The following is a 27,418-nucleotide window of genomic DNA, read 5'->3' on the forward strand; positions in this document are numbered from 1 at the left end:
TGTCACGCTAGCGAGAGTTTGAGTGAACTCAACTTGGGTCTCACAAGGGATCCTGGAAATCCATCTCAAACTTCTGGCGACAACTTGGAATTCTGCAGACATACCCGAGAGACTTACCGTGGTACAAGATGATCAAAGAGTGTGGTACGAATCACCTCGTCCAAGGTCTCGTCGGCTACTCACTCCGCACAGTCGTCTCGTCCACAGCAAGGTCCCGCGTTCATAAACAGAGTTTAGCCACCGGTAAAATGGCCTCCAACGCATTGACTACACGCCTCCATGAAATGAAGACTTAGAGAGAAGACATCACAAAGAACCCCCAAAGCATGTGTTTGCACAGGGCATTTTTTCGAATTGCCAGCTCTAAGTTTGATGAGTATACTTGCTTGCAGTTCCATACCGGGGGAGTTCATGTACGGCAATTTCGAGACTTATCTGAGTCCTTCACCCATCCCTTTGAAGTGGAGAACCACATCTCAGAATCCTTGGTTCTATTATCTGCGTCAGCAAGCTAAGAGACCTGGAGGCCAACGGCGGGGGGACTCACTGATATTTGCAAGTGGGGCTAAAGGTAGCACCCGCCCTAGAGCTGCCCGTCTTGCGGCTTGAGCCACCAGGATACTTATAGGATGGATAGAGGCGCTTGACCTCACAATTGTTCTTGTTACCAAATCCGGGGCCGCCACGGTCTTTGTCGTCACCCCGGCTCGCTCTTCAAGAGCCTCAAAGTCCGGATCAGCGTCTGCAACAGGTGTTGCTAGAGCTATATTGGCGGTAAGGGAAAGAATTACAGCAAGAATATAAGATGGTGACTTCATGTTGAAACGAAATGATCAAAATGTTGCGAATCTTGTAATATTTACATATACTGCGGCGGTCTTGGAGTACGAGCTACATCTACTCAATACGAAAATCTAAGTCTGAGAAGCTATCTAGAGATCTGTCTTGAATTCTGATATTCTTCTTATAGATCAGTGGTCATAATATCAACGCTCTAAGCGCAGTCGAGCAGAAATACTTTTGTAAATCAGAACTCCGGCCTTATCGACCTACGCCAAGACCTGCCAAGCCTTGCCGGGGGCGGGGCGATTAAGGTGCATAGCCCACGGTCTCCCCGGGCCGGGACCGGGAGCTGATCGCTATTGCTACCGGTGATATCCTCGCAACTGCTGTCACCGATTGAGATATACTATATCCAGGGAATGTATGCGTGTATCTCTCTGCTTTCGGGGTAGATAATAGGTATATCGGAGTATGAACAGCCTGGCAACGTCCACCGCTTGAGATGGGGGCGGTTTTTGTGTGTGGGGGGCGAGGAAGATCAGGGAAGGCTGGGAGGGATAGACAACAAATGGAACATGGCAGCAGCATGCTAAGTACGGATTAAAGGTATCAGAAACTCACATTACAGCATGTTCAATACGAACATCTGAAGTTGATACAATTCAAGTCCTGGGATGCCCAGCCAGGCACTGTCCGGGGCAGGACCTGGGGATAGGAAGCTGGCTCCACTTAAAGAGTTGCCCCTCCCGGGGTGCCTCGCTACGAAAAAGGGCATGTCGTTCCGAGCTACACGTCTTCGAAGTGGAGTAGAAGGATTGCGAGATATAAGAGTCAGCCCATGTCTCGAAACCCGCAGAAAACAACTCTGTATAAAATCCTCTTGAAAATGGAAGTCGCAATTATTGGCTCCGGCGTCATCGGCTTGTTGTCTGCTCTCACTCTCACCGATTCGGGATACAAAGTGACCATTGTTGCCCGGGATGTGTTAGGTGATGATAATCAAGACTGGGCGAGTCCTTGGTATGTACATTGACTTTCCCTGGGCTATATTTCCCAGAATTTAAGAAAGAAGAAGACTAATTGATTTGACTCAGGGCTGGTGCGGCGATTTTCCCCCATCCCGATGTCAAAGGCCGGGATCTGCAGGTGGAGACGTTCAAATATTTCTGGGCGCTGGCGCACAGGGATCCTACAAGTGGTGTACAGGTGAGTCTCACACTGATCAATTCTCGTTCCTGCAAACCAAGTCTCATCCATCTTCAGGTATTAAAAGCAAACGAATACTACGATGACCGAGACGACGACTCCACCATCTGGTACAAGACCCTTGTTCCTCGGTATCGGCGATTCTCCACAGAAGAGCTGCCCAAGGGCGCAAAGATGGGCTTTGAATTCCTCTCCATGACGGTCAACCCAGTATACTATCTCCCCTGGGTGAAAAAGGAGCTCGACCGTCGCGGCGTGCGATTTATCAAGAAAGAGGTTGAGTCCATCGAGGCCGCGAGACAAATCACCGGCTGTAAGGTTGTCGTCAATGCCTCAGGACTTGGTGCTTTCGAGCTTGCTGGTGATAAGGATGTGATCCCCGTTCGTGGCCAGACGATGTTTATCGACACGGATATCGATTTCCTTACGATGTGGCAGGGCTCGCACTACACTTATGTCATTCCACGGATGTACTCCGGTGGTGCGATTGTTGGAGGTGTGAGTCAGTCGGGAAATACGGATCGGGCTGTTGATGAGGAGCTGCGGCCGGATATTATGCGTCGGGCGAAGATGCTGCTCCAGGGATCTGCTGATGCATTGGACCCGAAGAAGGTGAAGGAAGATATTGTTGCGTTCCGGCCTTACAGGAAAGGAGGGTATCGTTTGGAAGCCGAGGGAGATGTTGTACACGCATACGGATTTGGTAGCTTGGGATATACGTATTGCTTTGGGGCTGCCGAGAAAGTCCGGGATTTGGTCAAGTCCTTGGATAAACCATCCAGACCAAGCCGACTTTGATTGAACGTGAAAATGGCCTGGTGTTAAGACTCAATAACCAGAATGAATTTGATGCCGAGACTGGGACTTCTAAACAATATTCTATCGACTCCTCAACCCCAATCTACATATACACTGGATACACACACAAGCATAGGTCAATCCATCAGTAAGTTGGCGCCGAAAGAGGAACGACAGGCTTATCCTACTGTGTCGAATTGCCTCAAATCACAAATTGATCGATATTCATTCATTGTGCAACACTAGGAAGTAAATCAAACACCAGCATGTCCAGATTATGAACATGCAAGAAGACACACCAAACGAACCCCCCCCCCAAACAGACTCCAAGGACAACGCAGCCAGATGAATGGATCGCTTCTGATGAACACTGGCGTTGATGACTATGCAATTACTTACGGTAGATAGCTGGAAATACGGAAGCCGTTCTGTTTCTAAGCCGTCGAACCAGGAGCACCGGCTCCGTGTCCAGTATCCTGACTGCCAGAGGCACGGCGGTGGAACGAGTGTGCTCCGAATTGGAAGACTTTCTTCACAGCATTGGTGATGCTGTTCTTCCTCCTACCCTGTGGTGGTGCCTCCTCGGAGGGCTCGGGCTTCTTGGGCACAGAGGCATCGTCAGCAAGAACGATCGACGTCACAGCTGGCTTTGGCGGCCACTGTCCGTCTGCTTTCCAGCCCTGGACCATGGCCTTGGTCAAATGGGCGAGGTTGACGGGTACGGTGGGTGTCATCCCTTGCACAACAACCTTCGTGTAGATTGAAGGGTAAATCGCAGTGTTGATCGTTGCACGAACCGGGTTGTCATTCGAAATGAAGGGGGAGCAACGGGGATGAGTGGCTCATCAAGCTCATCTTCTTCCTTCTCCTCTTCTGTTTGGTCCTCCACTGCCGAGAGAGTTGTAAGTCGCGTAGGATCGACTGCGGCTGATTTGCGATTCGGCTCTGTGATGTTGGTTTCCGACGAAGCCTTCCGTTTCGCTTCCTCCTCTGGTGCGGTAGATAGCGATTCCTCTTGGTCGGCCTGCTGTCCCGAAGTCATGTCCGCTCGGTGCTGGAGGCTCTCACTCTTCCCCCGGTCGGCGATAGAGAGGGATGTCTCAGTCTGAACAGCCAAGTCGGAGGCACCAGTGCCATCACTGCGTCGACCAGATGCAGTTCCAGACAAGGATGTTCCAGGCGATATCACGCCACTGTCTTCCGATTCCGTGCCATTGAGCTGGGCGGTTGTGTCCATCTGTTCACCGATCGCACGCTTTTCATTCTCCGCCCGAATCTGTCGCCGGGTCTTCGCGCCACACCACGCATCGCGCCTGGCCATCCACAAGCGAAGTCCTTCGTTCCAAGCCATTTCATCGTCCTGCTGGCGACGGCGTTTGCGACGGCGCTCGATGCCCGCATCTCCAGAAGGGGGTGTCATTACTGCCGACGTGTGATAATCATCCTCGCTGTCTGAGTTTGGTGGCTCGAGCTCTGAGGTCGGCATGTCGAATTCTCGGACTCGCCATTCGCACACTTCGCGGTTGTGACAAAGAGTGCCGCTGGCTGAGGATGGGGATGGGACACCAGTCTCAAAATCCCAGTCATTGCGAACGACTTCCTTGACAAAGAGTTTGGCCTCACGAACTGAGGCGTCACGCGACCCTGTGGCCATCATTTTCGCGATCTCGTCTGGGTGAATGTGGGGGAATTCTCTCGGCGGGTGGGAAAGTGGGGAGCTTTGTAGCAAGGTTTTCTTGCCTCGCCCGTGCGCTGCCGGTCTGATCAACCGATCCACAGTACGGAGTAATCGATGCGGATTTGGAACAAAGGAGATAACAAATCAAGGAAAGTGGAAGATCCTCAGGATGATCACAGTGGCGGGATGATCAGACTCAATGTCATCTGGCACGTGCCCTGATGCGGAGATACAAGCCTTGACTCTCCGCCTTTGGCAGTCAGACCATCTGCATTGTCACCGCCCATCATTCTGGACATCATAGCCGAGACACCAGCGTATCGGCTTTGGATGTGTCGAATTTGGAATTCCAATATTCGCTGATGCGATGCGAACCTTCGAAATGTTGAGATTCAAGATCAACAAGGTGGTGCCATTTCACTAAGAAGATGGGGTTCTAAGACCACCTCTGTTTTAAGCCCATCTTCCAGGGCTGAACATTCTGGTACCTGCTTACGTATAACCTCATCTGAAGCTTCTTTTGCCTAAGGGGCAGATCAATAGTTCCGGATCCCCGAGGCCATGTTAGTGCCAATGCTCTGTCAGTGAGCATATATCTTCCGGGACTGGCCAAACTATATCCTAAGATGCTGTCCTCTGCACTGTCTTTCCCGGATGTCTGCTCCATGGTCTCCGGATGAAAAATCGGATTGTCAGTACAAAGTACGGAGTAGACCTGGGGTTGAGGGGGATGTGGCAACACACGGACCTCCAGTCAACAAAGAAGCACTGTCACTTACAGGCGATCCGAGCGTTGCGTGTAATGTACATCACCATTCCTGTCTCCAATCTTCTCCTTCCTGCTCTAGAACAAAGCTTCGATCTCCCGTAGCCATCACATAAAAACCAAGTCGTACATCGGCGTTCCCTACTAGCATACAAGTTGAATGATTGTATTGAGGATTTACATTCGCTACCGTGTGGCGGTATAGGTCGAGCGTAGGAACCGGCACTAGCACCTATACCGGAGCTTTTATAGCTGCCTATATTATTAGAACCCAGGTCCCCTGGTTTTCTGCCGGCCTTATCGCCTCAGCTACCACGGTCCCATAACATAGATGTGCCAACCCTTGGGGCTATGTCCGCGACCTGTTTGCGATTGAGGAAGGGTATGATCAGCTCACGAAAGTTGGTAATGCTCAACCACTATTTTGTCTTTCCGGGGACCTATGGGCTGAGTTATTTGTACGAAGAATTCGTATTCTCCTTCTTATTTATCGATTCTTCGCTAACTTTCTACGAGGATTCCTAACGGGAAATGGAGGATAGACCTCCGCAACAGCCCACAAAGCTCAAGGCCCAACCCGCCCCAACCCACAAATGGGCTGGGCTTTGGGCCTGTTCCCTGGGCCCATCGAGGGGCTATGGGCCTAGGGTAGAAGCCCACTGGGATTTTATGGGGCCTTATGGGCCCCCACTACTAATGGGCCGTGGGCTTAGTTGGGCTTCGAAGGTAGGGTCCAACCAATCTGATTATGCAGACCATGATTGAGAAGAAACTTGCCCTTGATCCCGCCTACATGATGGAGGATCCAGAGGACTTGAGGATGAACCACATCGTTTCGTGAGTAACCCGCCCTTCGTCAGTCCGGAGCATGCAGCTAACATACTTGCAGTCTGGAGGCTTGTTTTGTCAGTGCTCGAACGGGCGCCGAGCGCTTCAAAGCTGCGCTAGACCGTGCGGCAGATATTGTCAAGACTATTATTCAGACTGGCCAGGCATAAAGGATTTGGATGGGATTGTAATCCCGGTACGGGAAAATGTGGACATGAACTGAAAACTTATGACAAGTATCGTTCAGGATGAGGCCTACACCGACTGGCGTCTTCCGAGGCATACCGGTGTGTTATATCCAAAGGGTGATATATTTTTAATATTACTTTTATCTGTGGCTCCTAATTCTAGTATAACAACTCCTAATACTCGAGGGCTTTATTCTCTCTTATTCTATAAGGCAATCATAACCTGGTTGATATTCAATTATATCGTTTCTATAGTATCAAACTGTGTTAGTAGTGCAGACTCTATAGATTTATTCACCCATACCTATCCACTGACATACAACCTCATACCCATGTCCTAGTGTGTTTTATATTGGCATTTGCACATTGGTACCAACCGAAGCTACCTAGGTACCTATACATGATAATGCGGGTAATCTTGAGGACAACTAAATAAGAATCAAGATAATCAACATTCTCCAAAAATGCCTCATCTACTACTACTTTATTGTGACACATATGCGCAGAGATTCGCCTCCGATCAGCTTCTATGCTTTACCCCCACTAACCTCCTTCAGGACAACCGTCCATTCAAGTTCATCCAGACTGTCTGCATGAACCGAGGCCTGCACAGCGATAGCCCTTTTCAACGGCGCCATACTACAAGCATACAGCATGCACAGCTGCCAATGTAAGTCAGCACTCTGTGACACGAACAAACACGATCTAGAAGACAATCTTACCTTGAGAGGCGCATGACAAGGGCCCCAATGAATAAAGACGATCTTGGATCTGCACAAATAGAGTTAGAAATCTAATATTCCGCCCTAATTGACATAAAGAATCTCTTACCGTTTACCTTCGCTGCCAAGGTCATACTCCATGTCGTAGACGGCATACCGCGGGGCCAGGTTCCCATCTTTGTCGACTGCACTGGTCAGTTTCTGGCATAGGACCTTGTAGTCAGTCTCGGTAGAAGATTCCTCGACTATAATACGCTGGTTATCGTCGGAGATCTTGTAGATGATGAAATTGGGTTTGGTGGCTTTAGGTCCTGATCGGAGCTCGTTGAATGCATCGATGCATTCATCTGCAATAGAGACACTGGTATAGGTTAGTTGAAATATTTCATGATCGTTTTTTTCTTGGGCTGGAGACACACCCCGACGGGTTCTGCAGAAAGTAAGAGGTTAGCACTTGGTGATCTGCGTATACTAGGGAGGATGTACATACCGACATGTTCAAGTCTAGCAGTTACCAAAACTAAAAGAGAAGAAGGTATGGCAGAAAATAAGAAGCAACTCTAGTATATTTATCTCTTTTTATCCTTCATTCTAGGTGTTTCTTTATATGCTGCCTGACTAGGCTGATGAATTCTACAAAAATATGTAATAGGCAGAATATCTTATGAGGGTAAAACTAGGAGCCTGGTAGAAGTGCAACGCTACGAAAAAAATCATATCTGCCTGCAGTTATACCAAATAAAGAATCGCTGGGACAGAAGACTAAAGCTATGTAGTAACCGGGGGTAACAAAGAACTGAACACTGTTAGGCAGGTTGAAGGAACAAAGATGCAATTAGTAAAAGAGAGAAGCGAGCAAACTCTACTGCTCAAATGGTAGCAGTATATACGTTTCAATAATGGTACAGGTCTATCATATCGCTAAAATTACATATAGGGAAACCCCCAATTTCCTCCAATCCGCAGGAAATAACCCGGTATACAAGGTCTTGAAACAAAAAACACAAGACTAAAAAACAATCATGTCCGGACACGTGCGGAATCAACCGAAGCTTCACCACTGGGACCAGGAATGAATCCCCAGCCAGGGCTTTTTTGGCGACGACCTTTCCTGTCACCATACTGCTCGTCGAACTTCCGAATGGCCGACAACGAAGACATGTCTTCACTGATGGAGGCGCTTATCTCTTCCATTCCCCGTTCGAAGTGCGTACGCGTCAGAACACGACGCTCCGGGTAGCTGTACGGCTCGTCACCGGTGTGCTTGGCTGCTGCCTCGTTCTCTTCCCGAACACAGGCCAGTGCAGCCGCGACCGATAAGTTCTTCAGATCGGAACCAGAATACAGTGGCGTGCGTCGGGCTAGTTCAGCGAGGTCGACGGCGTCGTCGAGCTGCTCCTCTTTCAGGTGGATCTTCAAGACTGCGTGGCGGTCTTCTTCGGTCGGCAGATCGACGAGTAGGCGGCGGGGAAGACGGCGGAGGACAGCATCGTCCAGATCGAAGGGTCGGTTGGTGGCAACCATGATGAATGCTGAAAGGTCGTTCATTCCGTCCCACTCGCGCAGGAACTGGTTGATCAGTTCGCGATGGGAGGTGCGGCTGCTGGCTCCGGTGCGGGAGCAGAAGATAGCATCCGCTTCGTCGATGAAGACGACGCAGGGACTGAGCTTCTTGGCGAGGGTGAAGATCGCTTTCACGTTCTTCTCGCCTTCGCCGACGTACATGTCGTACACCTCAGACCCGCTAACCTCGAGAACGGTTGCGCCGCTTTCACGGGCTACTGCTTTGGCGAGGAGCGTTTTACCAGTTCCGGGAGGTCCATACAGGAGAAGACCAGGAATCTTGTCGGTGGCGAGGACGCCATATGTGAATGCCTCGGGGCGGATGAGTGAGAGCGAGGTCAGGGTCTTCAGGGCATCAATGGTCTCGGGAGGCACATGCACATCATTAAATGTGGTGCGGATGCTCTTGGCGTCAACGACACCATTAAGCAGCTTCTTCTCGTGCGTGTTGCAGGTTTTGCGCAGAGAGCTTATCAGCTGCTCGCGAGTTTGCCCAGCCTCTGAGTCTTTCTGCTTGGGAGACTTCTCTTTCAGCCATTCATTGGTGACTCGGTCGCTTCTGTCCATCAGCTCAATTCCTCGTCGGATGTGCTCAAAGCCAAGGGGCTCGGTAGCTTCTGCGCATCCAAGTGCAAGAGTCGCGATCCAGTGCACTTGGTTATATGACCAATAGCGGTCCTCGATTCCGGATTCCTTGATACTTGAAGGCTCCAGCGGCCAAGCGCGATCGCTCAGAATATTATCTTTCACGGGCAAAGCTTGTTCGTGTAGTCGGAACCGAATCATGCTCTGCAGGTGACGGATGTTGATATCCATGGTGCGCTTCTTTCGGTCCTCCATGAATACCTTTTCTGCGGCCTTCGAGCTCATCGCCGGGGTGATGATCAAGGTCTTGGAGAATTGGTCATCAAGAACATTTTGCAGAAGACCAGCACCATCTTGCGAGGACGAGTGATGAATTTCTTGCGAGGTAGTTCCGATCAACAAAATCTTGGATCCTTCCGCTCTCCGGTCTTGGATAACTTTGTGCAGGAGTGAAATGAATTTCGAACCCTCTCGGGTGTTTTGAATGTCACGATAGTCCTGTATGTGCATAATGATATCACGAGCTGGTAAAGACTTGCTGATGTTCGGTTCGGCCTTTTCTGTTGACTCTTTGGGAATTGGCAACGATAGTTGACTAGGTGATCCAAGAAGCTCGTTCACTAATTGAATCCATCGATTCTCCGCGCGTGTACCACTTCGTGAAGCTCCGACTCCAGGATCCGCGTCTATCTGACCATTGATCGACCCTCCCAGGAGAGTCTTCAGTCCAAGCCAGTTGGGGAGGGGGATGTCACCCGCCTCTTTGCTGCTCTCAATTGTGATAAATCGAGGTGGGCCAACATCACCGCGCATACCTCGGGGGGCACCAGTAATTTCAGTCACGTCATCCTCTCCGTCTCCCTCGGGGTCTTCAATTTCGGACCATGAGGGCGTGACGGAAGTTCTATATACATCATAGCCGAGGGATCGAATGGGCGATGTTACCCCGACGTCTGCGAGATCTTGCTCGCTGAACAATTGTGCGATGTCTTGGGCATTCAGGGTTACCAGATCGGCACCCAACTCGTGGGCAAGCTTTTTCACCACCGCGTCTAGGAATGGTATGCCATCATTTCCAGGGTAGTGCAGAGCCAGATGCGATTTCTTCACCGATGGCTCCTTGGCATATTTTGCAGCTGGTAACCGCAAGCCTGCCTTGACAGACGCCCGTAGCTCTTCCCATGTTTCCTCGGCCACCGTGTACCGATTCTCATCTCTTGATTCCGATGACTCAGTGGATGTAGAGGGATCAGAATCTCCTCCGGACGCCAGACTCTCGGCCTGAGTCTCCTCCAATCCCCGTTGTAACCCTGATTTCGCTATCCTGACCTGTTGTAGCGATTGAATAGCACGGTCTTCACGGCCGTGGGATAACATATTGTGTTCATAAAACCATGCCGGAACGGTTGCCGTTGATTTAGCCGCCTGCTGCGATGATCTTCGGTTTCGCATAGCTCTGCGTACAGCAGACCCGTAGGTTTTGGTGATTGGCTTGGCCGCCTCGGGGGAGGGAGATGACGCCGGCGGGCCATTGTCTGAAGTATTTTCGGTTTTGAGGGAAGGTTCTTCTACGACATTTCCTGGCACGGCGTTATCGGCGTCGTGCGGGTCTTGAGACGGTGATGCGAACCATGTTCGTGACAAGTGGAATCGTCGTGCGGATAGCGGTGCGGAATAATGTCGGCGAGCGACGAATCGACAAGGGCGTGCAACGGACAGCCGGGCCTGTTGCATTGACGAATACATCCGGGACAGTATCACCGGAACTTTATGTGATATCGCCGAAAGTAGATATATGCCTCCAACTCGAGTGGCGTAGCGTCCCTATCGGTCCCTGCGAAGGAGAAATGCTCAATCACGTGACTGGATATCTTCTACAATGCGTCAATGGAGTTCACCTCTCGATGTTCGTATATTCTAATCGCCAAAATGTTAATTGGGTTTCTCTGTTTACCAGATGACTCAATATCTGATGATAAAAGAAATGGGCGCATATGCATTGGCGATGGAACCTCTCTGTTGCCCCTAAATCCCCTACAGATGTGTATGCTACATATTCAGTGGTATACAACCCTCCAAAATGACAAAGTTGACAATTTCAAAGGACCCGAGCTTTCAAGTCAAATTCCTCAGCCCGCCTTTAACTTGGACCTAAATACCGCACAGCATTACAACCCTCGTCCATAGTATCTATTGGGTAATCAAGGACCCTCGACCAGAACTGTTCATTTCGCTCAGCCGAGTGGCCCCAAGAAAAGCCACGGCAAGCCATTCCACAGTATCGGGATGTATTCGATTATCCCATATACAGCAGCTGTGCTCGTCCAGCCAAAGCATCTTGATCAGGCCCGTTTCAATAGCCTCGCGGTCCAGTAGGTATACCACGACCTGAAACTCTAGCTCTTTGAGGGCTAAGGATCTGTCTTCCTCATTCTCTAGCTCCTCACATTGGGCCCGGACCTCATCAATATTCTGGCACGACCGGTATTCGAGGAAACCTCTTTCTTCATCAATACCCATCAAGTCCGTGATACCTGGTACTCGGGTGAGGACCTGGCGCCAATGATCTGGCGTCCCATCGTCAAAGGCGTAGCGGCTACTATCGTCGAGATACCGATTAGAACCTATGTCAGCCTCGATCGTGCCCTCGGCCTTCATGTCTTCGTATTTTTCGCTTAAGTCCTTATCGTAGCAAGTCCGAAGCCAGACTGTCTGCATGCTACCTGCTTGACTTGCGCAAATATTTCGCTCGTGGATTGACTGGTGAGTATTCAAAATTTCGATCTGCTCCTCTGTAAAACCAGAGGAGTTTATCTGAGCAAGGACCATATGTGCTCTATCATGATAGCTCTGATTGAAGATCAGTATAAAGTCGCAGGATAGTAAACGGGTGGGAAGCCAGACAAATCGAGCGATAAGCGACAACTCTTGGTATTTCCAGGCTAGTTGCTCCCATTTCTGAGGGCTCTCCTTTATTCCCTCGGGCCAATGTTCCTGTTTATCATTAGTTGATATAAAGCCTGCTTGTGGGGGAGGGAGTGGGCATACGATCACATAGTAATCAAATGGCAAGGCACCGTACTGGGCTTCGTCCTCCAAGTCTTCCATTGTGAAAACTACCTTGCCGGTAAATCTTTTGGCCAAACAAGAGTATATCTCAAGGTAAATGAGTGTGTAACGCGGATTAAAGGAAAAGGACGAACCTCGCGCTAATGAGTTCCAAGTTCTAACGCGGGCAAGTCTTGGCAGTATAATGTCGCTTGGTTGAAAGATGCTGGACCTCGACCACTGCATGTGGAGGCTTGTTGGTCGAATTGAACCCTCTATAAAAGCTAGGTGCGAAGGACAGTTTTCCGGGTTCCTAGGGCTTCGACTTCTATTTGGCTCGAAGTTTAGGACTTTGGTAATGCAGCTTCGTAGGCTCCTGCGCCAAGGGCTTCCAGGAGCTCATCGGAGTTTTGCCATCAATAGTTTGTCTTCGGCTTACAGGTTATCTTGAAAAATGTAGCAATGGCGAGCAAGACATGGACATTATACGCTCAGGCAAGCCTTCGGCTCGCGCGCTCATGGACCGGGTAAGATTCAAGTGATGTACTATATGATTGTGGAATCGGTTACATATAATGATGGAGTCAGGGCTTGTGACAGTGTGAACAGAATCAACTAAGAGCTTGTAAGTTCACCCATGTACTTGATGACCTAGGTATCTATGTATATAAATAATTCAAGATACTTCCGTCTAAAATCTGTTGCATCCTAGACTCTCTGTGTTGTTGATAGCCAGAGGCGTCATAGTGCCAAAGTACCTAATAAGCTTCTCACTTGGATATGAAAAAGTACAGGGCATCGTACTGTCTCTTTTGACTCGTTTGGAAACATGACCTCAAAACACTCATAGCTCTAGCAACAAGAGGAGAATACCTAGATTAGGTTAACATATGTGGCACTACGGAAACACTTCACTTGGGCGTTCGTAGCTCGCCTACCTGTGATTAGAGCCATACTGAGTATTTGACCAATGGGAGTTTCCACTAGACCAACAGCCTCAAAAGGCAGGTTCAATCGGGTGCAATCAAGCTGTGCGAAGTGAATGACAGGGTGTGCCAGCAGATTGGTTCCATATATTACATGTACGTTACGATGTTGACGATGAAAGAGACAGATATTGAAGAAAAAATTTCTTTGTATTCAGTATGAAGTATCCCACAGCTATGTATCCCGGTAACACACAATTGTAATGGCGAATTGATCATCAGAAGGAAGGCAACGGAAATCTCTACACGGTTTTGCGCATTCAGAACAGGTCTGTGAGTTTACATCCGAAAATTTTTCATCACTTGATCAATTGGCCATTACAACGAGCAAAAGCGCATTGCGTATCAGGATTCGTGTTTTATAATCTAGACTGAGAGCGATATTAGCGAAAGCTCAAAACAAGACATGATAAAGATGCATTGCAATAGAAGTGTTCTCAGACAAGATATACTGGCAAGTAGCAGACCGACCGGGAAGGAAGGTCCGAATTGTCTCCGCATTGTCGATTTGGAGGGTAAAGAAGTAAAAGGTTTTGTCATCCTTGAACGGATCGGAATTGCAAATGCAGACAAGGAGCAGGGGGATAGGATCTAAACTCACGTTAAGCATTATGTGCTCGCACCTGACCTATCAGGTTAGTGGGGAGATCGAAGCATCGTAAGTTGCTATTGGAATCACGTCATGCTACCGTTGGGAGTCAGGTGCGCTCAGCATCATGAGAGCATCTGAACCCCAACGGGCATAGAGCCATAAAGCCAAATGCAGATAGATTATCAATGAGGGCTGTGAGTAGCCATTGTTGTAGGCTTCACAGATGCCCAAGAAAAAGGGAGATACACGCCGGAGTGTGAAAAAGAGAAGGAATGAACAATCCGACTAGTCTTCACAGGCGTGCACCATAGAATGGAAGAATGAAAGACAAAGAAGAAGATGAAGAGAAGGAAAGAAAAAAAAAAGTTGTGAAGAAAAGGACGCGAAACCGCCCACGTGACCTCCCCATTGGGGATAGCGCGTGATTGGAATCAGAACAGAAGAGGAGCGAAGGAAAAAAAGCCTCAACAGAGGGAGATATCGTGTGGAAGATGGAGCTTATACTTTAAATCTCTACACCATCCCCTATCTTATTGTAGCCCTCTCTCTTTTTCTACTATTCTCTTGATTGATCGCGTTGTCGTCTCGGTTAGATCCTCCACCTACGGACCCGGATCCTCCGTCCCCAGTTCCTCTCTCCCACCGGGCGATCATCCTTAATTCATGACTTGGCCGCTCGCAACACCTTTAGCCCCTAATATCTGAATCCTTAAGAGAATATTTGATACTTGTGAGTGGTGTCTGTATGGTATTTTGAATGCCGCTTGGAGCCCAGCCCCTCCACGCTGGTTGCTCCCCTAACTACCTGCCCCGTCACTTTTAGTCTTCACCCCGACATCTTCTCTCTTATCAAACCCCCCACTGACACCACCTGTTCTTTCTCAGAAAGAAAAGATTCATCGCGTGGGTGAGTGACTTGGCCAGGAGGCCCCCGATCGACATTTCAGCATCTCGCGTCTGCTGAATACCGGTCCAAGTCGCTCGCTACGTCTTGGCCCACCCCGAACGCTAAAAGCGGCCTGTTGTCTTCCACTCCAGTCGCGTTCCTCGCCACGTTTCTCACATCACCTGTTTGACATCGCGAGAGATCACTTTGAAGTCTCCCATCTGTGGTGACTTCGTCGCTTAGCAATGATGATGACGCAGCCGTTCCCTGCCCACCAAGGCATGCCGCAGCATGGGTTTCCCCCGGCCACCCAATGGCTGCGCAACACCCAAATGGACATCCAGGAGCTGGAATGGTACAGCAAATGCACCCTGGTGTATCTGCACCAGGAGGACCTCAGGTTAGCCAAGCGGGCCCGATGATGGGTGGCATGCCCCCGGGCGCTGGGACAGCTGGTCCTGGTGGCCCCGGCCCAAATGCTCATGCTATGTCCCACCTGAATCCCGCGCAGGCGCATATGCTTCAGGGCCCTCAATTCCAGCAAAATTGTTAGTATACAACCCTTTATTTTCTGGATGGAATAGATTGCGAGGTTTTATGCGAACGGGACATGCGATCGTCGCACTCTGCGGCGATGAATCTCCCCCACTGTACCCGGATCTCTCCCAGCCGTCGTATGCGATCGAATACTAACATCCTTGATCAATATATAGTCGCAAACAATCCCCATCTATTACATCAGCACCAACAACAACAACAGCAACAGCAATTAATGCGGCAACGAATGATGCTTCACCAGCAGCAGCAGCAGCAACAACAACATCATCAGCAGCAGCAACAGCAGCAACAGCAACAGCAACAGCATGGCCTCCCCGTGTCAATGCCGAATGGTACACAAGGACTCAATGCGGCTCAATTGGCTGCAATGCAGGCGAATCCTGGAATGCGACCAGTCAACATGGTGCATCTTCAGCAACAAATGCAACATGGCCAGCCGCCAAGTCTCCAGCAGCAGCAACAATTCTACGCTATTCAGCAAGCACAGCAGCAGGCCCAGCAGGCCCAGCAAGCCCAACACGCTCAACAACAGGCAAATAATGGACAATCAGGCCAGCATACCCCACAACGAGCATCGGCACAACCACCAAATATGCACGAACAAAGTGCTACGCCACAGTCGCAGCATGGTGGACCGCCGCCAGGAAGCGGCACGCCACAACCTTCTCAACCTCCTCAACCACCTTCTACGCAACCTCAGCAATCGCAGGGCCCACCACAAGGCCAAGCAACCCCTAATCCTCCGTCGCAGCAATTACCGCAACCTCAGCAGCCAGGTCAACAGGGACAAGCTGGCCAACAGCAGCAACCACCACAGACTGCGCAGGGCCAACCAGGCCAGCAGCCAGTTCCAAATCAACAGATGACGCCGCAAGAGGCTCAACTGAAAGCACAGCAGCACCAGAACGCTCTCATGATGCAGCAGCAACAGCAGCAGCAACAGCAACAGCAAAGAAAGACCAACGCAATTCTAGCACTTCATGCCTACTCCGAGCATCTTGGCAACTTTCAGTCTCGCAATGAAGCACAGGATCTTCAATATTGGCAAATGTTCGTCGAGCGCTTCTATTCCCCCGGCGGTGTGTTGCGGCAGGGTGTCTGGAACAACTCAAGTGGTTCTAAACAATTTGAAATTGCGACTCCTGCACTGGCACGGTATTACTTGACTCAGTTCACCAGTGGAATCAATCAAATTCAAATGATGGTGGAAGGTACTCGTGAGCGGGAATCTCCCAATGGAGGTCATTGCGTCGAAGCATCCAAATGTTCATTCATTTATTGGTTCAAGAATGAGTGCCAGGTAAATCGCCCGTTACATAACATTTATTCTGCCGCCTTGCTAATACGCCTCGTTTTCTTCCTGTATAGCTCTTTACGAACGGCACACTGCGCGCACATTTCGACATGAACAACAAACTGGAGATGCTTGATCTTAATGTTATCAGCCACAATGAGTTCATTCCGCGGTCTTTATTATTGTCCATGGAGGCGGATTCTCAGAAGCAAAGCCCTAAGGTTCCAAAGAACTCAAAACGTGCCCAGTCAAAGCCGGCACCATCATTAGCGTTGCCCGAATCTATGGTCACTGCCATGGGCGTGCCTACTGCAGTCATGAGTTTCATGGAGGTAGCTGAGACAATTGCCACGATGCAAATGTTGTTCCAATATTCTCAAACAAACCCGCAGCTGTCGCCCCCAGATGCTTTGCGAAATCTCGTCGGCGGTCTCCATGTGCAAAACCCCAATAATCCTGGTTTCGCGTCAACCCCCATGCCCATGAATCCAGGTATGAACCCAGGCATGAACCCGGGTATGAATCCCGGAATGAATCCAAACATGAACCCGGGCATGAACCCAAATATGGGCATGAATCCGGGTATGAATCCCGGAATGAGCCCGAATATGAACCCGGGTATGAATCCAAATATGAATATGGGCATGAATCCTGGGATGCAACCCATGCAGAATGTCCGAGGACATAGCATGGGGGCTCCATCCCAATTCGCCTCGCCAGCCATGGCGCATCTTGGTCTCCCTGGACAGCAAGGCTCGCCTCATCTGACTGGTTCAGCACATGCGAGCCCGGCCCAAAGCAATCTTGCAGGGCCCACAGGAATGCAACCGCCAATGCATCCGTCTCCCGCCGGCGTGAATAACAGTCCAAATGTAGGTGGCACCAAACGTCGCCGAGCGAGCACTGTCAAGATGGAATCCGAAGACGGTGGAGTCGAGGCTAACGGCGCTCCGCAGGGCTCAGCGAAAGTAAAGGCTAGCCCTCGGGTGCAGAAGCGACAAAAGGGCGCCGCCTAATTATGCTGGAAGTTTGTTTCCCTTCCACATTTGTCATGGGCCATGGAACTGGCGTACGACTGGATACCTAGGCGAGGCACATTGCGCTTCGTGTTTGTTAACCCTTTATTAGGGTGTTTTTATTCCCCCCTGAAAGATCTATCCTGCCTTTCGGCATATGACAACTCAATTCACAATCGACGGGATTTAATCGGTGCTTGCGGCCCCTCCCACCTGGCTTGGAAGTGGCATCAGGTCTCATCAATCCTGCTCAACTCCGACTTAATGTACTCTATTCTCCTTTCAGCGTTCCCTTAGTTGGTCCGGGATTACCGTCTGACTTTGCATGTTTACCATCTGTTTTCCGTTCGGTTTTCTTCCTGGTCCTTTTGCCATGTCTGGGATTTGACAATTTTTGGATTGGTCTTTGCCCAGGCTTTTGCCCATTCCTCGCTGTCTGTTTCTTTTTTTTCCTTCTCATGAACAGACATAACTATTGATATCCGTGTTTGGCGACTGATATGGCGTTCGGTTCTTTTTATATTTTCTTTGGGGACTGCGTCTGCGTGCATTGGGGTGTTCCATATTCCATTTGGCTTGACATCTCTCCCTCCGGGGCTTATTCTCTCTCTGCCGCTGTTTGACGAATCCATAAACACCTGCTTTCCAACCATTCCGATGCATTGTACTTGGTACGCTTGGAGATACGTAGAAATATGCCTCTCGGGCTGTCCATACAACAAAGATCAAACATGTATGAAGCATAAGTGCCAATGACATTGTTAATTTCCCGGGTATGACCGATGCTGTCTCCAGCAACTATAAATCTGCGAATCAGCGTCTCTGCAAAAGAACCGAAGAAATCTTCAAAAAACAAGCCGACCGGCGAACTCCGTTCGGCATCGGCCAACTGATTAAATCCAAGCTCGGCATTTGTTATCATATCAGTTCCCCACCGGACTCAGGACACTTGCCCCTCATCTTTACTTTCCTCTCCATCGCATTGATATTGGAATTTGCTGTATATTTATATATAATGGCGCACTCTCACTCCCACGATGCCGGCATCGATCACACCCACGATGATCCCTTCAACGGCCACGGCCACTCACACGATATCCTCGATGGCCCTGGCTCCTACGTCAACCGCGAGATGCCTTTGATCGAGGGCCGGGACTGGAAGGATCGTGCCTTCACGATTGGTATCGGCGGGTATGTATACATCTGTTCCAGCCCAGCGTCCCCATACGTATTCAGATCCCCACCCATAAATGAATAACCAGCCACTAACATGCGAGTTCATGCACACAGACCCGTAGGATCCGGCAAAACAGCCCTGATGCTAGCGCTATCTCGCGCCCTTCGAGACGAGTATAACATCGCCGCAGTGACGAACGATATCTTCACGAAGTAAGGGAAATCTTCCCAACCCCGCAAACTCCCCCGCATCAGACGCGATCGGGCTGATATACATGTCTATATACGCTCTGCAAGTTCGAGACTAACCATCCCGAACGAAACAGAGAAGACGCCGAATTCCTGACCCGGCACAAGGCCCTAGCGCCGTCCCGCATCCGCGCCATCGAGACGGGCGGGTGCCCGCACGCTGCGGTGCGCGAAGATATCAGCGCAAACCTGCTTGCGCTGCAGAAGCTGCAGAAACAATTCTCGACGGATCTGCTGCTGATTGAGTCCGGGGGTGATAACCTGGCGGCGAATTACTCGCGCGAGCTGGCGGATTTCATTATCTATGTGATTGACGTTGCGGGCGGTGATAAGGTGCCTCGTAAGGGTGGGCCGGGAATCACCGGGTCTGACCTGCTAGTCGTGAACAAGATTGATCTTGCGGAGGCTGTTGGGGCGGATCTGGGTGTTATGGAGAGGGATGCTGCGAAGATGCGGGAGGGTGGTCCGACGGTCTTTGCGGTTGTTAAGCATGGCAAGGGGATGGATCATATTGTTAATTTGATTATTAGTGCTTGGAAGGGCAGTGGGGCTTATGAGGTTAGTTTGCAGCGGTGGAAGGATGGGGCTGTTAGGGGGTCTGGTAGTGTGGATGAGTAGATGGGTTTTAGACATGTGTTTTTGTTTAGATTGGATAACGGAAGATTGGAAATAAGTGAGTTGGATTGGAAATGCATTTATGAAGTTCAATATATTCATTGTCGTGTTGAAAGTAGATGGTACACATTCGTAAATGACTGCTTTTGTTTCCCTCCGAATACAAAATTCCCCGAGAACGCCTGGAATGCAGCTGTCGCCAAATCTCCAATATGTCACAGAAGCCGCGTGAGGGCTGGGTATCTGGGTGCTTTTGGGCAGATGGGGTTGTTCCTCGACTGCTCCACGAGATGTCACACAAGCAACAGTCTCATTTGGCGAATCGGGACAGAGCGGGTCCCAGATCCAGACGTTCCTGCTTGAGCTTGTCCTTTGTACGAGCGGCATACTCTTTGCGCAACGTCTCGGCCTTGACGCGCTTCTCGTCGATGACATTCTTGCCACCCTTCTTGCGGAGGTACTTGCGCAGAGCACTGTTGCGACCACGACCCCGATTCTTGATCTTCTCCATCTGATCTTCGGGCTGACGGTCTGGGTTGCGCTGCTCCTGGTACTTCTGGTCGTTGACAGTATCGAGCTTTCCGATAATGTTGGGATCGAGAGAGATCATATCCGGCTGCAACTTGGTGAGCAGCGAGTGAACCTCGTGCTCTTGGCGCTGTCGTACGTTCTCGTAGGGGTTGGCTTCCAATGAATCGAAGTTGGGCTCGCCTGCACCGGGAACGATGACGCTGGCGAATCCTTGGTCGTGTCCTACACCAAGAACATCCTCGTAAGGGCACCAGCGCACGTTCTCGATGCGCTGGCCATCGCCACCCCAGGCCATGTATGGGCTCTGCACTTTGCCTTGATCGGCTGCGGCTGCGTCGAAGAGACCTCGCCATACGCTCATTTGGGTGCCCCAGCCGACTGCGGTCAGGCCGCGGTCACTGATGGCTACAGATGCACCGGGCTGGTAGCATGAGTATGAGTGCACCTCGCGGTACATACGGATATCCCACACGTTCATCTTTTGGTCCTGGCCTGTGGAGACCATGTACCGGCCTTGGCGATCAATTGCCAATGACCGAACAGGTCCCTGGTGCACAAGTGCCTTTACAAGATGAGTCTGAGAGTTGGGTGACCAGAGAGTTACTGTTCCATTCTGGTGTCCGACATGGAGGATGGCATTCCATGGGTTTTGGGCGAGAGCAGTTGGTTTACCCAACCGTGTAGGCAGCTCAGCAACGGTCTGGCCAGTAGAGGTATCGGTGTATTTGAGATGTCCGCTCATTTGCTATAGAATAATCCGGTTAGTGGTGGAACTGGGTTTTCAAGAATTGACGACACTCACAGCGCTTGCAAGAAGGAAATGATATGGCAGGAACTCCAGGAACAGCGGTTCCACGTGCTTGTTCAAGCAGTGAATCTCAGTTCCCTGGTGATCGTAGATATAAGTGTGCTTCTTCTGTGCCACGGCAAAGAACTGGTTGTTATGCAGCCAGCGGGCATCTCGAACAGTCTCATTTAACTGCAACTCGCAGCCCAATTTGCCCTCGCGCCAGTCCATCGTCGCAACATGTCCCTTTCTTCCGGCCAGCAGCAGGTCACGTCCGTTCCGCGAGTAGTCCATACGGTAGGGGCCCATATCTGGAAGCTTCAATTCGAATCCCTTCTTTGCTGTCTCGATTCCGACGCTTTCCCGAATCTCATCTTGGCGGACCTTGTATGTCCGCTCGAGTTCACCTTCGGGTTCGAGGAATCCCTCTGAGTGTTCGAGCAGAATCTCTGCATCCTTCGCTTGAAGAACGGCCTCCTTGTGCTTAAATTCTTGTCTCTTGAGGTTTGCGCGCAACTTCTTGTCCCGCGCACTCTTCGCATTGACGCCTTTGCCTCGTCCGTAGGTTTGCTCGGCTTCTGCGAGTCTCATCTTCGCTTGGCGGTCGTCCTTGGCGACAGCCATAGTGTGGGCTGAATCGGCCATTTTCTGGCAATTTGTCGAGCTCGTTTGTGAAAGAACTCGAGCAGCTAATAAGGCGGACGAAAAGCGTAGCTCCAAGAAAAAAAGTGTTTTGCCCAAAATTTCGCCAAGAACTGCGCTCACCGCTCGCTTATCCTCCACTGGCGAATTTTGTTTTCTTATCGTTGCCATTTTTTTTTCCGACGAGAGGCACTTTGAATTTTTTTGCCTGTTTGCCAGTGGTAAATTGCTCTGACTGGATATTTTTGAAGTAATTTTGCACTTGCTTCAATCTGGACTCTCTCCCTTATCGTTTTAAAGGGTCCAAGGCCAGTATGCCTGCCCAGCCGGTGCACCACCACCGCTCCACCACCAAGGTTTCCCACAAGCCCTACAAGAGCAAGCATGCTTCCAAAGGCGCCTTGAAAGATCTAGCCAAAGGTAATGCTTTTTGAACCCTCCAAAAAAATATTTGATATGCAATTCTAACACTTACATCTTTATAGGCAAAATCGAAGGTGATGAGCGGGGCGGTCGTAAGACACCCCACCAACAGCTCAAGTCAAAACTCGATCGCCGCAATACCGCTCGCCAGAGACAGGCTCTGAAGCACCAGGAACGTTCCCAAGCCACAAGCATCTTCGCCGGCCAGAGTGGTGCTCCCCGACATGTCGCAATTGTGCCGTTGACCGCCGATATTGATACCGCCGCCGCTATCTCTTCTATCAACGAGAGTGTTGATGTGTTGACCGATGTCTCGCCCGATGGACCTACCCGTGTGCGCATTGATCGATTCCGCCAAAGTGTGCAGTATGTTCCCGCCAAGTACGATTTGTTGAGCGCTCTGGATGTCTGCCGTATGGCCGATTTCGTTGTGTTGGTGCTGTCATCTCAGGTTGAGGTTGATGAGCAGGGAGAGATGCTGTTGCGCTCGATTCAGGGCCAGGGTATCTCTAATGTGTTGACTGTCGTACAAGGTCTCGACAGGATCGACCCCCCTAAGAAGCGGCCTCAGGTGGCTGCTTCCTTGAAGTCTTTCATTAATCACTTCTTCCCCACTATCGAGAAGGTTATGTCACTCGACTCTCGACAGGAATCTTCCAATGCTATCCGATCCATCTGCACTGCTACCCCCAAGGGTATCCGCTGGCGTGATGACCGCAGCTGGATGTTCGTTGAGAATGTTCAGTGGCCAGAGTCTAACCTGGAGGTGGTCGATGACGTTGTCATCACTGGTGTTGTTCGCGGAAAGGGCTTGAAGGCAGACCGCATCGTTCACCTTCCCGGATGGGGTGATTTCCAGATCGATTCAATCACAGCAGCGCCGCTTACAACCGCAAAGGGTAAGCGGGACGATGCAATGGCCGTTGATGCCGATGATGCTACACAAATCCTGGACGCCCCTACTGCGGATCAGGACGACATGGCAGCTGTTGCCCCTGAAGAGATTGAGATGGTGGATGACGACATGATTTCCATGGCTGAGACAGAGAAGAAGGGTGTTCTGCTGGACGACTACCACTACTTCTCGGATGATGATTCACACATTCCGCCAGTACCCAAGAAGTTGCCCAAGGGTACTTCAAATTACCAGTCTGCTTGGTATCTCGAAGATGTCTCAGACTCTGGATCTGACATGGACGATGACGATGAGCCTATGCAGATGGATACCGCTGGAGCACCCGAGGATGGTGTGTTCCCAGACCACTTGGATGCGATGACCGAGGGTGGTCCTTCAGAATACCCGCAATCTGAGATGTTCCTCGACCCCTCCCCAGAGGATGAGGCCCAGGAATTGGCCGACTACCGTGCCAGCCGTAAGACCGAAGCCGAGGAGGACCTGGAGTTCCCCGATGAGATTGAATTGCACCCCAACGTGCTTGCCAGAGAACGTCTGGCCCGATTCCGTGGGTTGAAGAACCTGAAGCTCAGCCACTGGGAAACATCCGAGGATCGTCCTTATGAGCCCGAGGATTGGCGCCGACTGCTGCAATTTGCCGATCACCGTGGTTCCAAGAACCGCATCATGAGAGAGGCTCTCGTGGGCGGTGTTAACCCCGGTACTCGAGTGGATATCCACCTTCGCGCAGTCCCCTCCATTCTGCGCAACAGCAGCAAGCCGATTTCACTCTTCTCTCTGCTCCGCCACGAGCACAAGCAGACTGTAGTCAACGTCAGCATGACCCTGAGCTCCAGCGTGGAGAAGCCTCTCAGGGCTAAGGAGCAACTTGTCGTCCAGTGTGGTGCCCGCCGCATGATCGTCAACCCCATCTTCTCCTCGGCTGATAACACACCGAACAACGTTCACAAATACGACCGTTTCTTGCACCCCGGTCGTAGCGCTATCGCATCCTGGATTGGACCCATGACCTGGGGCTCTGTTCCCATCCTCGTCTTCAAGAGCAAGCAAGCCGAGGAGGAGGACGGCGACGAGGCAATGGATACCGCCGAAGCCAAGGACGAGCCGATTGCCCTTGACCAGCTCGAGCTGATCGGTACCGGTACCGTTGTTGCACCCGATCAGAAGCGCGTGGTTGCCAAGCGTGCCATCCTTACCGGTCACCCTTACAAGATCCACAAGAAGGTCGTTACCATCCGGTACATGTTCTTCAACGCCGAGGATATCCAATGGTTCAAGGCCCTCCAGCTGTGGACCCGCCGTGGCCGCAGTGGATACTTCAAGGAGAGTCTTGGTACACACGGATACTTCAAGGCTACCTTCGATGCCAAGATCAACCCGCAAGACTCCGTGGGTGTCAGTTTGTACAAGCGTGTCTTCCCTCGCAAGGCTAAGGCTTTGGAGGCTATTGCTGCGTAAGCTGTTGGTGACAATGGCACTGGTGAGGGGGATGATATGATACCATTTGACTGAACTGATTATATGATGAGGGTAGCTCTCCTGATTCTGGAGGGAGCATGTTACACCCCAAAAGTACATATAGACCTGAAGCATCTTTAAATGATGAATTACGAATCTTTTGCACTTGAAGTCCGTATCTACTAGTAGTTGTCTGGATGTAGCTTATTGCCGCTGTATGAAGATATCGAGGTCGCGATTGCCTCTGAGGGAAGTCTTGACGAGATGCAGTTTCCCACTTTCACGTGGAAACATGTCCCTTTCTTGCTTCCCTTCTTTCGTATTCCTTTCCCAAGGTCCCCGGTTGGTGCTTCGGATTTGTCCCAAGCTCACAGCAGCCATCTTGCTCGTATTTCTCTTATATACGGGGTATGTGGACTTCATTATGATGCCTGGGCTAAAGCCTTGCTTGGCAAATTGTCAAGACGAGAGGGACTTTTCTACACAGTGAGCCATACACAATAATCTTCCGTCAGATATCTCGACTGGGCGTCTTTTGTAGTGACCGACCTATACTTCGACCGCTAGAGGCTTAGGTATAAGCAAAACCTTAGACCTCCTTGCGGACCTCGAGACAGATACGGAGCGCTCAGTACATGGCACGCTGTAGGTAATACGAGGCATTGGATAATTTTTCTTTCAAATGTTATAGTATTGGTGGTAGAGATAATAAATGCATCGATCTGTTTTCATCTCCAGACCAGTTACATTGAACATGAGCAAGCAAAACAAGAAGCCAAAAACTTGAGGGTGAGTATTCTCTAGACATCACGCACGGGGAATCACCGAAGAAATCAATCGCCATTTACGAGAAGTCCTCCTCGGCCTCCTCAATGTTATTCTTGATCCGCAAGAGCAGGGTGGTCTTCCACTTGTCCAGCTTGCTGAGCTGGTCATATTGGAACAGCTTGTCAGCGAAGGCCTCCTGGTCACCACCCTCAACAGCCTGGGCGAGGTCCACAAGTAGCTGGTGCTCCCGTGTAGAATTAAAGCTAGGATCAAGTTCACGGTATGATTCCAGTGCACGGTTGGTCTCAACCAAATCCTAAACAAAGGCGCAATTGAAATTAATATCCAGCCACGGGTGAAGAATAAGATAAGAGCGACATACTTTCGTGGCAAGGTGGCAGATGCCTGCCTTCAGGAGATAGTCCTTCACAGACCATCTCATCAGGCTGTTGTTAATAGAACTCCGGCCAATGCGCTCATAGTTGGTGATGGACTTGTAGTAGTCGCCTTCCAAGGCGGCCAGATCGGCTACCTTAAGATAGTGCTTGCTTGCAAGGCTGCATATGAATGATATGTCAGCTCGGTTGTGTTCTCGAGTGTATCCCGACAAGAGAAGTTCAGGGGTCCATACGCTTCAGCATTATCACCCTCGAACCACTCGGCGGCCTTCTCATAAGATTCCAGCGCCTTCTTCATATCTCCAAGCTCCACCTCATAGACCTCAGCCAGATATTGCTGCTGCGTCGCCGCACGGCGCAAGTTTCCTCGTAGAACGTAGTGCTCAATAGCACTGGAAAGTACGCGGGCAGCATCCTCGGGGTCTGACTTGCGGTAGACCTTGAACGCCTCCTGGAGGGTGTTGGCTGCGTCGTCGGGTTCGTTGAGGTTCTGGGTTTGGATAGAGGCGGCCTTCTCAAAAGCCTGGCCGGCCTCCTTGTCTATCGGATCGAATCACATGTGAGTTGTCGATTTAGGCAGAATAAGGCGATAGAACGGGCACGCGGCGGGGTATCTCACTCATCTTCTGTACTCGGAACGCATTTGCAGCCTGGCTGTATAGGTCTGCGGCAGCCTCGTACTTCTCTGCGCGTCCTCCAAACCAGCTAAAGCCGCCAGAGGCGCTAGATAGCGCTTTGTCGGCCTAAATCAGCGCAACGAGCGAGGTCTAGTCAGCTATGCGCACTATCGTCATCGCTTATGCAAACAAGACGGGGAAGTATGCATACTTTTTGGATTAGGACACGAGGATCTTGAGTCATTTTGAGTAGATGTGTCTATCTTTCCTGCAATAGGCAATAGTCCGCAAATAATCGAAGTGAAGTAGCAGGAGTGTGGCCAACAGGATGTCTATCGATGAGAGCATCGATCGGCGGTCCCGTGGAGGCGGTGTCCTTTATTTTTCGGCCTCCGCCTGAGCTCCCCGGTTGTTGACCTGCACCAGTTTTAACTACATACTTCTACTTTTACGCCGAACAGCTTATTTTAGACTGTTTCTCTATCTAATCGATTGCGATATCGACTCTTCACGGGCAAGCTTCTCGTTTCCCAAATGTCTAAAATGTTCTCTCTTCGCACTGGTGTTCGACTGGCCAAGTCATTGCGCCCAGCACCAGTCCGGCAGCACATGGCTTTCTCTCGCTCCTATTCCGAAAAGTCCGATTACGCAGATATCGAGACTATACTTGGCGCACCGAACTGGTCTGTTCGGTCACTGCTTCCCAACCCAGCTTCAAAACCGCCACCATCCGTCACGCCGAAACAACTCCACCATCTACTGCGCATCTCGGCTCTTCCCCAGCCTGCCAACCAAGAAGAGGAGCAGTCAATGCTCGATACACTGGAGTCTCAGATTCATTTTGTGAAGGAGATTCAACTTGTTGATACTACTGGGGTCGCGCCGTTGCCCCGGATTCGCGATGAAAGCCCTGCTGCTCTAGAGGAGGCCACAATCGGGATTGAACGACTTAGGGAAGCTATAGCTAAGGAGAAGGTGTCCGGACGACGCGGAAAGATCCAGCGTGTCCCAGGCGAAAAGAACGATACTCCGGATGGAACAGCTTGGGATGGGAATGTGCTAGGATCCGCGACAAAGACGAAGGGGAAATACTTTATGGTTGAAATTGGCAATTGAGTTATTCTCTCTTTCTCTGCAGCATTGGACCCATTGGAAACATGCCGACTCGACATGAAGGCAAGTAGAGTGATATCAACACCTGTGTCTTTCTTGAGGTCACCTGAGGTGTAATATCTGAGTCAGCAGTTTCCAGGGCCAACCCCCGGGGAGCTATGACAGCATCGCCCCTCTCCAACAACATTTGCCATTGGCTTCTGCCTGTTTGCTTCAAAAATTTGTCAC

General features: G+C 50.5%; 12 protein-coding genes across 12 annotated transcripts; 5 read left to right on the forward strand and 7 right to left on the reverse strand.

The window, feature by feature from the left end:
• Nucleotides 1-409: 409 nt before the first annotated feature.
• N7457_007929 (uncharacterized protein) lies at nucleotides 410-818 on the reverse strand (the record flags this gene model as incomplete). Its single annotated transcript, XM_057178972.1, has 3 exons — nucleotides 410-491; nucleotides 548-621; nucleotides 669-818. The coding sequence occupies 3 exons, from the start codon at nucleotides 816-818 to the stop codon at nucleotides 410-412; spliced, it is 306 nt and encodes a 101-aa protein (XP_057027358.1).
• Nucleotides 819-1,669: 851 nt separating this feature from the next.
• N7457_007930 (FAD-dependent oxidoreductase) lies at nucleotides 1,670-2,787 on the forward strand (the record flags this gene model as incomplete). The annotated part of the gene is made up of 3 exons (XM_057178973.1): nucleotides 1,670-1,803; nucleotides 1,878-1,989; nucleotides 2,047-2,787. 3 exons carry the CDS (start codon nucleotides 1,670-1,672, stop codon nucleotides 2,785-2,787), a joined length of 987 nt encoding a protein of 328 aa, XP_057027359.1.
• A 434-nt stretch (nucleotides 2,788-3,221) lies between these two features.
• N7457_007931 (uncharacterized protein) lies at nucleotides 3,222-4,444 on the reverse strand (the record flags this gene model as incomplete). Its single annotated transcript, XM_057178974.1, has 2 exons — nucleotides 3,222-3,536; nucleotides 3,581-4,444. The coding sequence occupies 2 exons, from the start codon at nucleotides 4,442-4,444 to the stop codon at nucleotides 3,222-3,224; spliced, it is 1,179 nt and encodes a 392-aa protein (XP_057027360.1).
• Nucleotides 4,445-6,774: 2,330 nt separating this feature from the next.
• Nucleotides 6,775-7,465, reverse strand: N7457_007932 (actin-binding ADF family protein; the record flags this gene model as incomplete). Its single annotated transcript, XM_057178975.1, has 5 exons — nucleotides 6,775-6,909; nucleotides 6,970-7,018; nucleotides 7,079-7,330; nucleotides 7,389-7,399; nucleotides 7,460-7,465. The coding sequence occupies 5 exons, from the start codon at nucleotides 7,463-7,465 to the stop codon at nucleotides 6,775-6,777; spliced, it is 453 nt and encodes a 150-aa protein (XP_057027361.1).
• Nucleotides 7,466-7,989: 524 nt separating this feature from the next.
• On the reverse strand, nucleotides 7,990-10,851 carry N7457_007933 (ATP-binding protein; the record flags this gene model as incomplete). Its single annotated transcript, XM_057178976.1, has 1 exon — nucleotides 7,990-10,851. One exon carries the CDS (start codon nucleotides 10,849-10,851, stop codon nucleotides 7,990-7,992), a length of 2,862 nt encoding a protein of 953 aa, XP_057027362.1.
• Nucleotides 10,852-11,307: 456 nt separating this feature from the next.
• On the reverse strand, nucleotides 11,308-12,225 carry N7457_007934 (uncharacterized protein; the record flags this gene model as incomplete). The annotated part of the gene is made up of 2 exons (XM_057178977.1): nucleotides 11,308-12,111; nucleotides 12,166-12,225. The coding sequence occupies 2 exons, from the start codon at nucleotides 12,223-12,225 to the stop codon at nucleotides 11,308-11,310; spliced, it is 864 nt and encodes a 287-aa protein (XP_057027363.1).
• A 2,717-nt stretch (nucleotides 12,226-14,942) lies between these two features.
• Nucleotides 14,943-17,497, forward strand: N7457_007935 (LIM domain-binding protein; the record flags this gene model as incomplete). Its single annotated transcript, XM_057178978.1, has 3 exons — nucleotides 14,943-15,177; nucleotides 15,343-16,487; nucleotides 16,556-17,497. The coding sequence occupies 3 exons, from the start codon at nucleotides 14,943-14,945 to the stop codon at nucleotides 17,495-17,497; spliced, it is 2,322 nt and encodes a 773-aa protein (XP_057027364.1).
• Nucleotides 17,498-18,512: 1,015 nt separating this feature from the next.
• On the forward strand, nucleotides 18,513-19,540 carry N7457_007936 (urease accessory protein UreG; the record flags this gene model as incomplete). The annotated part of the gene is made up of 3 exons (XM_057178979.1): nucleotides 18,513-18,688; nucleotides 18,788-18,886; nucleotides 19,000-19,540. The coding sequence occupies 3 exons, from the start codon at nucleotides 18,513-18,515 to the stop codon at nucleotides 19,538-19,540; spliced, it is 816 nt and encodes a 271-aa protein (XP_057027365.1).
• A 307-nt stretch (nucleotides 19,541-19,847) lies between these two features.
• Nucleotides 19,848-21,500, reverse strand: N7457_007937 (WDR46/Utp7 family protein; the record flags this gene model as incomplete). The annotated part of the gene is made up of 2 exons (XM_057178980.1): nucleotides 19,848-20,813; nucleotides 20,871-21,500. 2 exons carry the CDS (start codon nucleotides 21,498-21,500, stop codon nucleotides 19,848-19,850), a joined length of 1,596 nt encoding a protein of 531 aa, XP_057027366.1.
• A 311-nt stretch (nucleotides 21,501-21,811) lies between these two features.
• N7457_007938 (small subunit rRNA maturation protein TSR1) lies at nucleotides 21,812-24,294 on the forward strand (the record flags this gene model as incomplete). Its single annotated transcript, XM_057178981.1, has 2 exons — nucleotides 21,812-21,917; nucleotides 21,983-24,294. The coding sequence occupies 2 exons, from the start codon at nucleotides 21,812-21,814 to the stop codon at nucleotides 24,292-24,294; spliced, it is 2,418 nt and encodes an 805-aa protein (XP_057027367.1).
• An 844-nt stretch (nucleotides 24,295-25,138) lies between these two features.
• On the reverse strand, nucleotides 25,139-26,321 carry sec17 (alpha-soluble NSF attachment protein SEC17; the record flags this gene model as incomplete). The annotated part of the gene is made up of 5 exons (XM_057178982.1): nucleotides 25,139-25,378; nucleotides 25,445-25,619; nucleotides 25,694-26,000; nucleotides 26,080-26,203; nucleotides 26,289-26,321. The coding sequence occupies 5 exons, from the start codon at nucleotides 26,319-26,321 to the stop codon at nucleotides 25,139-25,141; spliced, it is 879 nt and encodes a 292-aa protein (XP_057027368.1).
• Nucleotides 26,322-26,620: 299 nt separating this feature from the next.
• Nucleotides 26,621-27,193, forward strand: N7457_007940 (uncharacterized protein; the record flags this gene model as incomplete). Its single annotated transcript, XM_057178983.1, has 1 exon — nucleotides 26,621-27,193. One exon carries the CDS (start codon nucleotides 26,621-26,623, stop codon nucleotides 27,191-27,193), a length of 573 nt encoding a protein of 190 aa, XP_057027369.1.
• Nucleotides 27,194-27,418: the final 225 nt, after the last annotated feature.

The sequence above is a fragment of the Penicillium paradoxum genome (genome assembly GCF_028828445.1).
Source record: "Penicillium paradoxum strain IBT 22861 chromosome Unknown utg000007l_segment0_segment0, whole genome shotgun sequence".
NCBI lineage: Eukaryota > Fungi > Ascomycota > Eurotiomycetes > Eurotiales > Aspergillaceae > Penicillium > Penicillium paradoxum.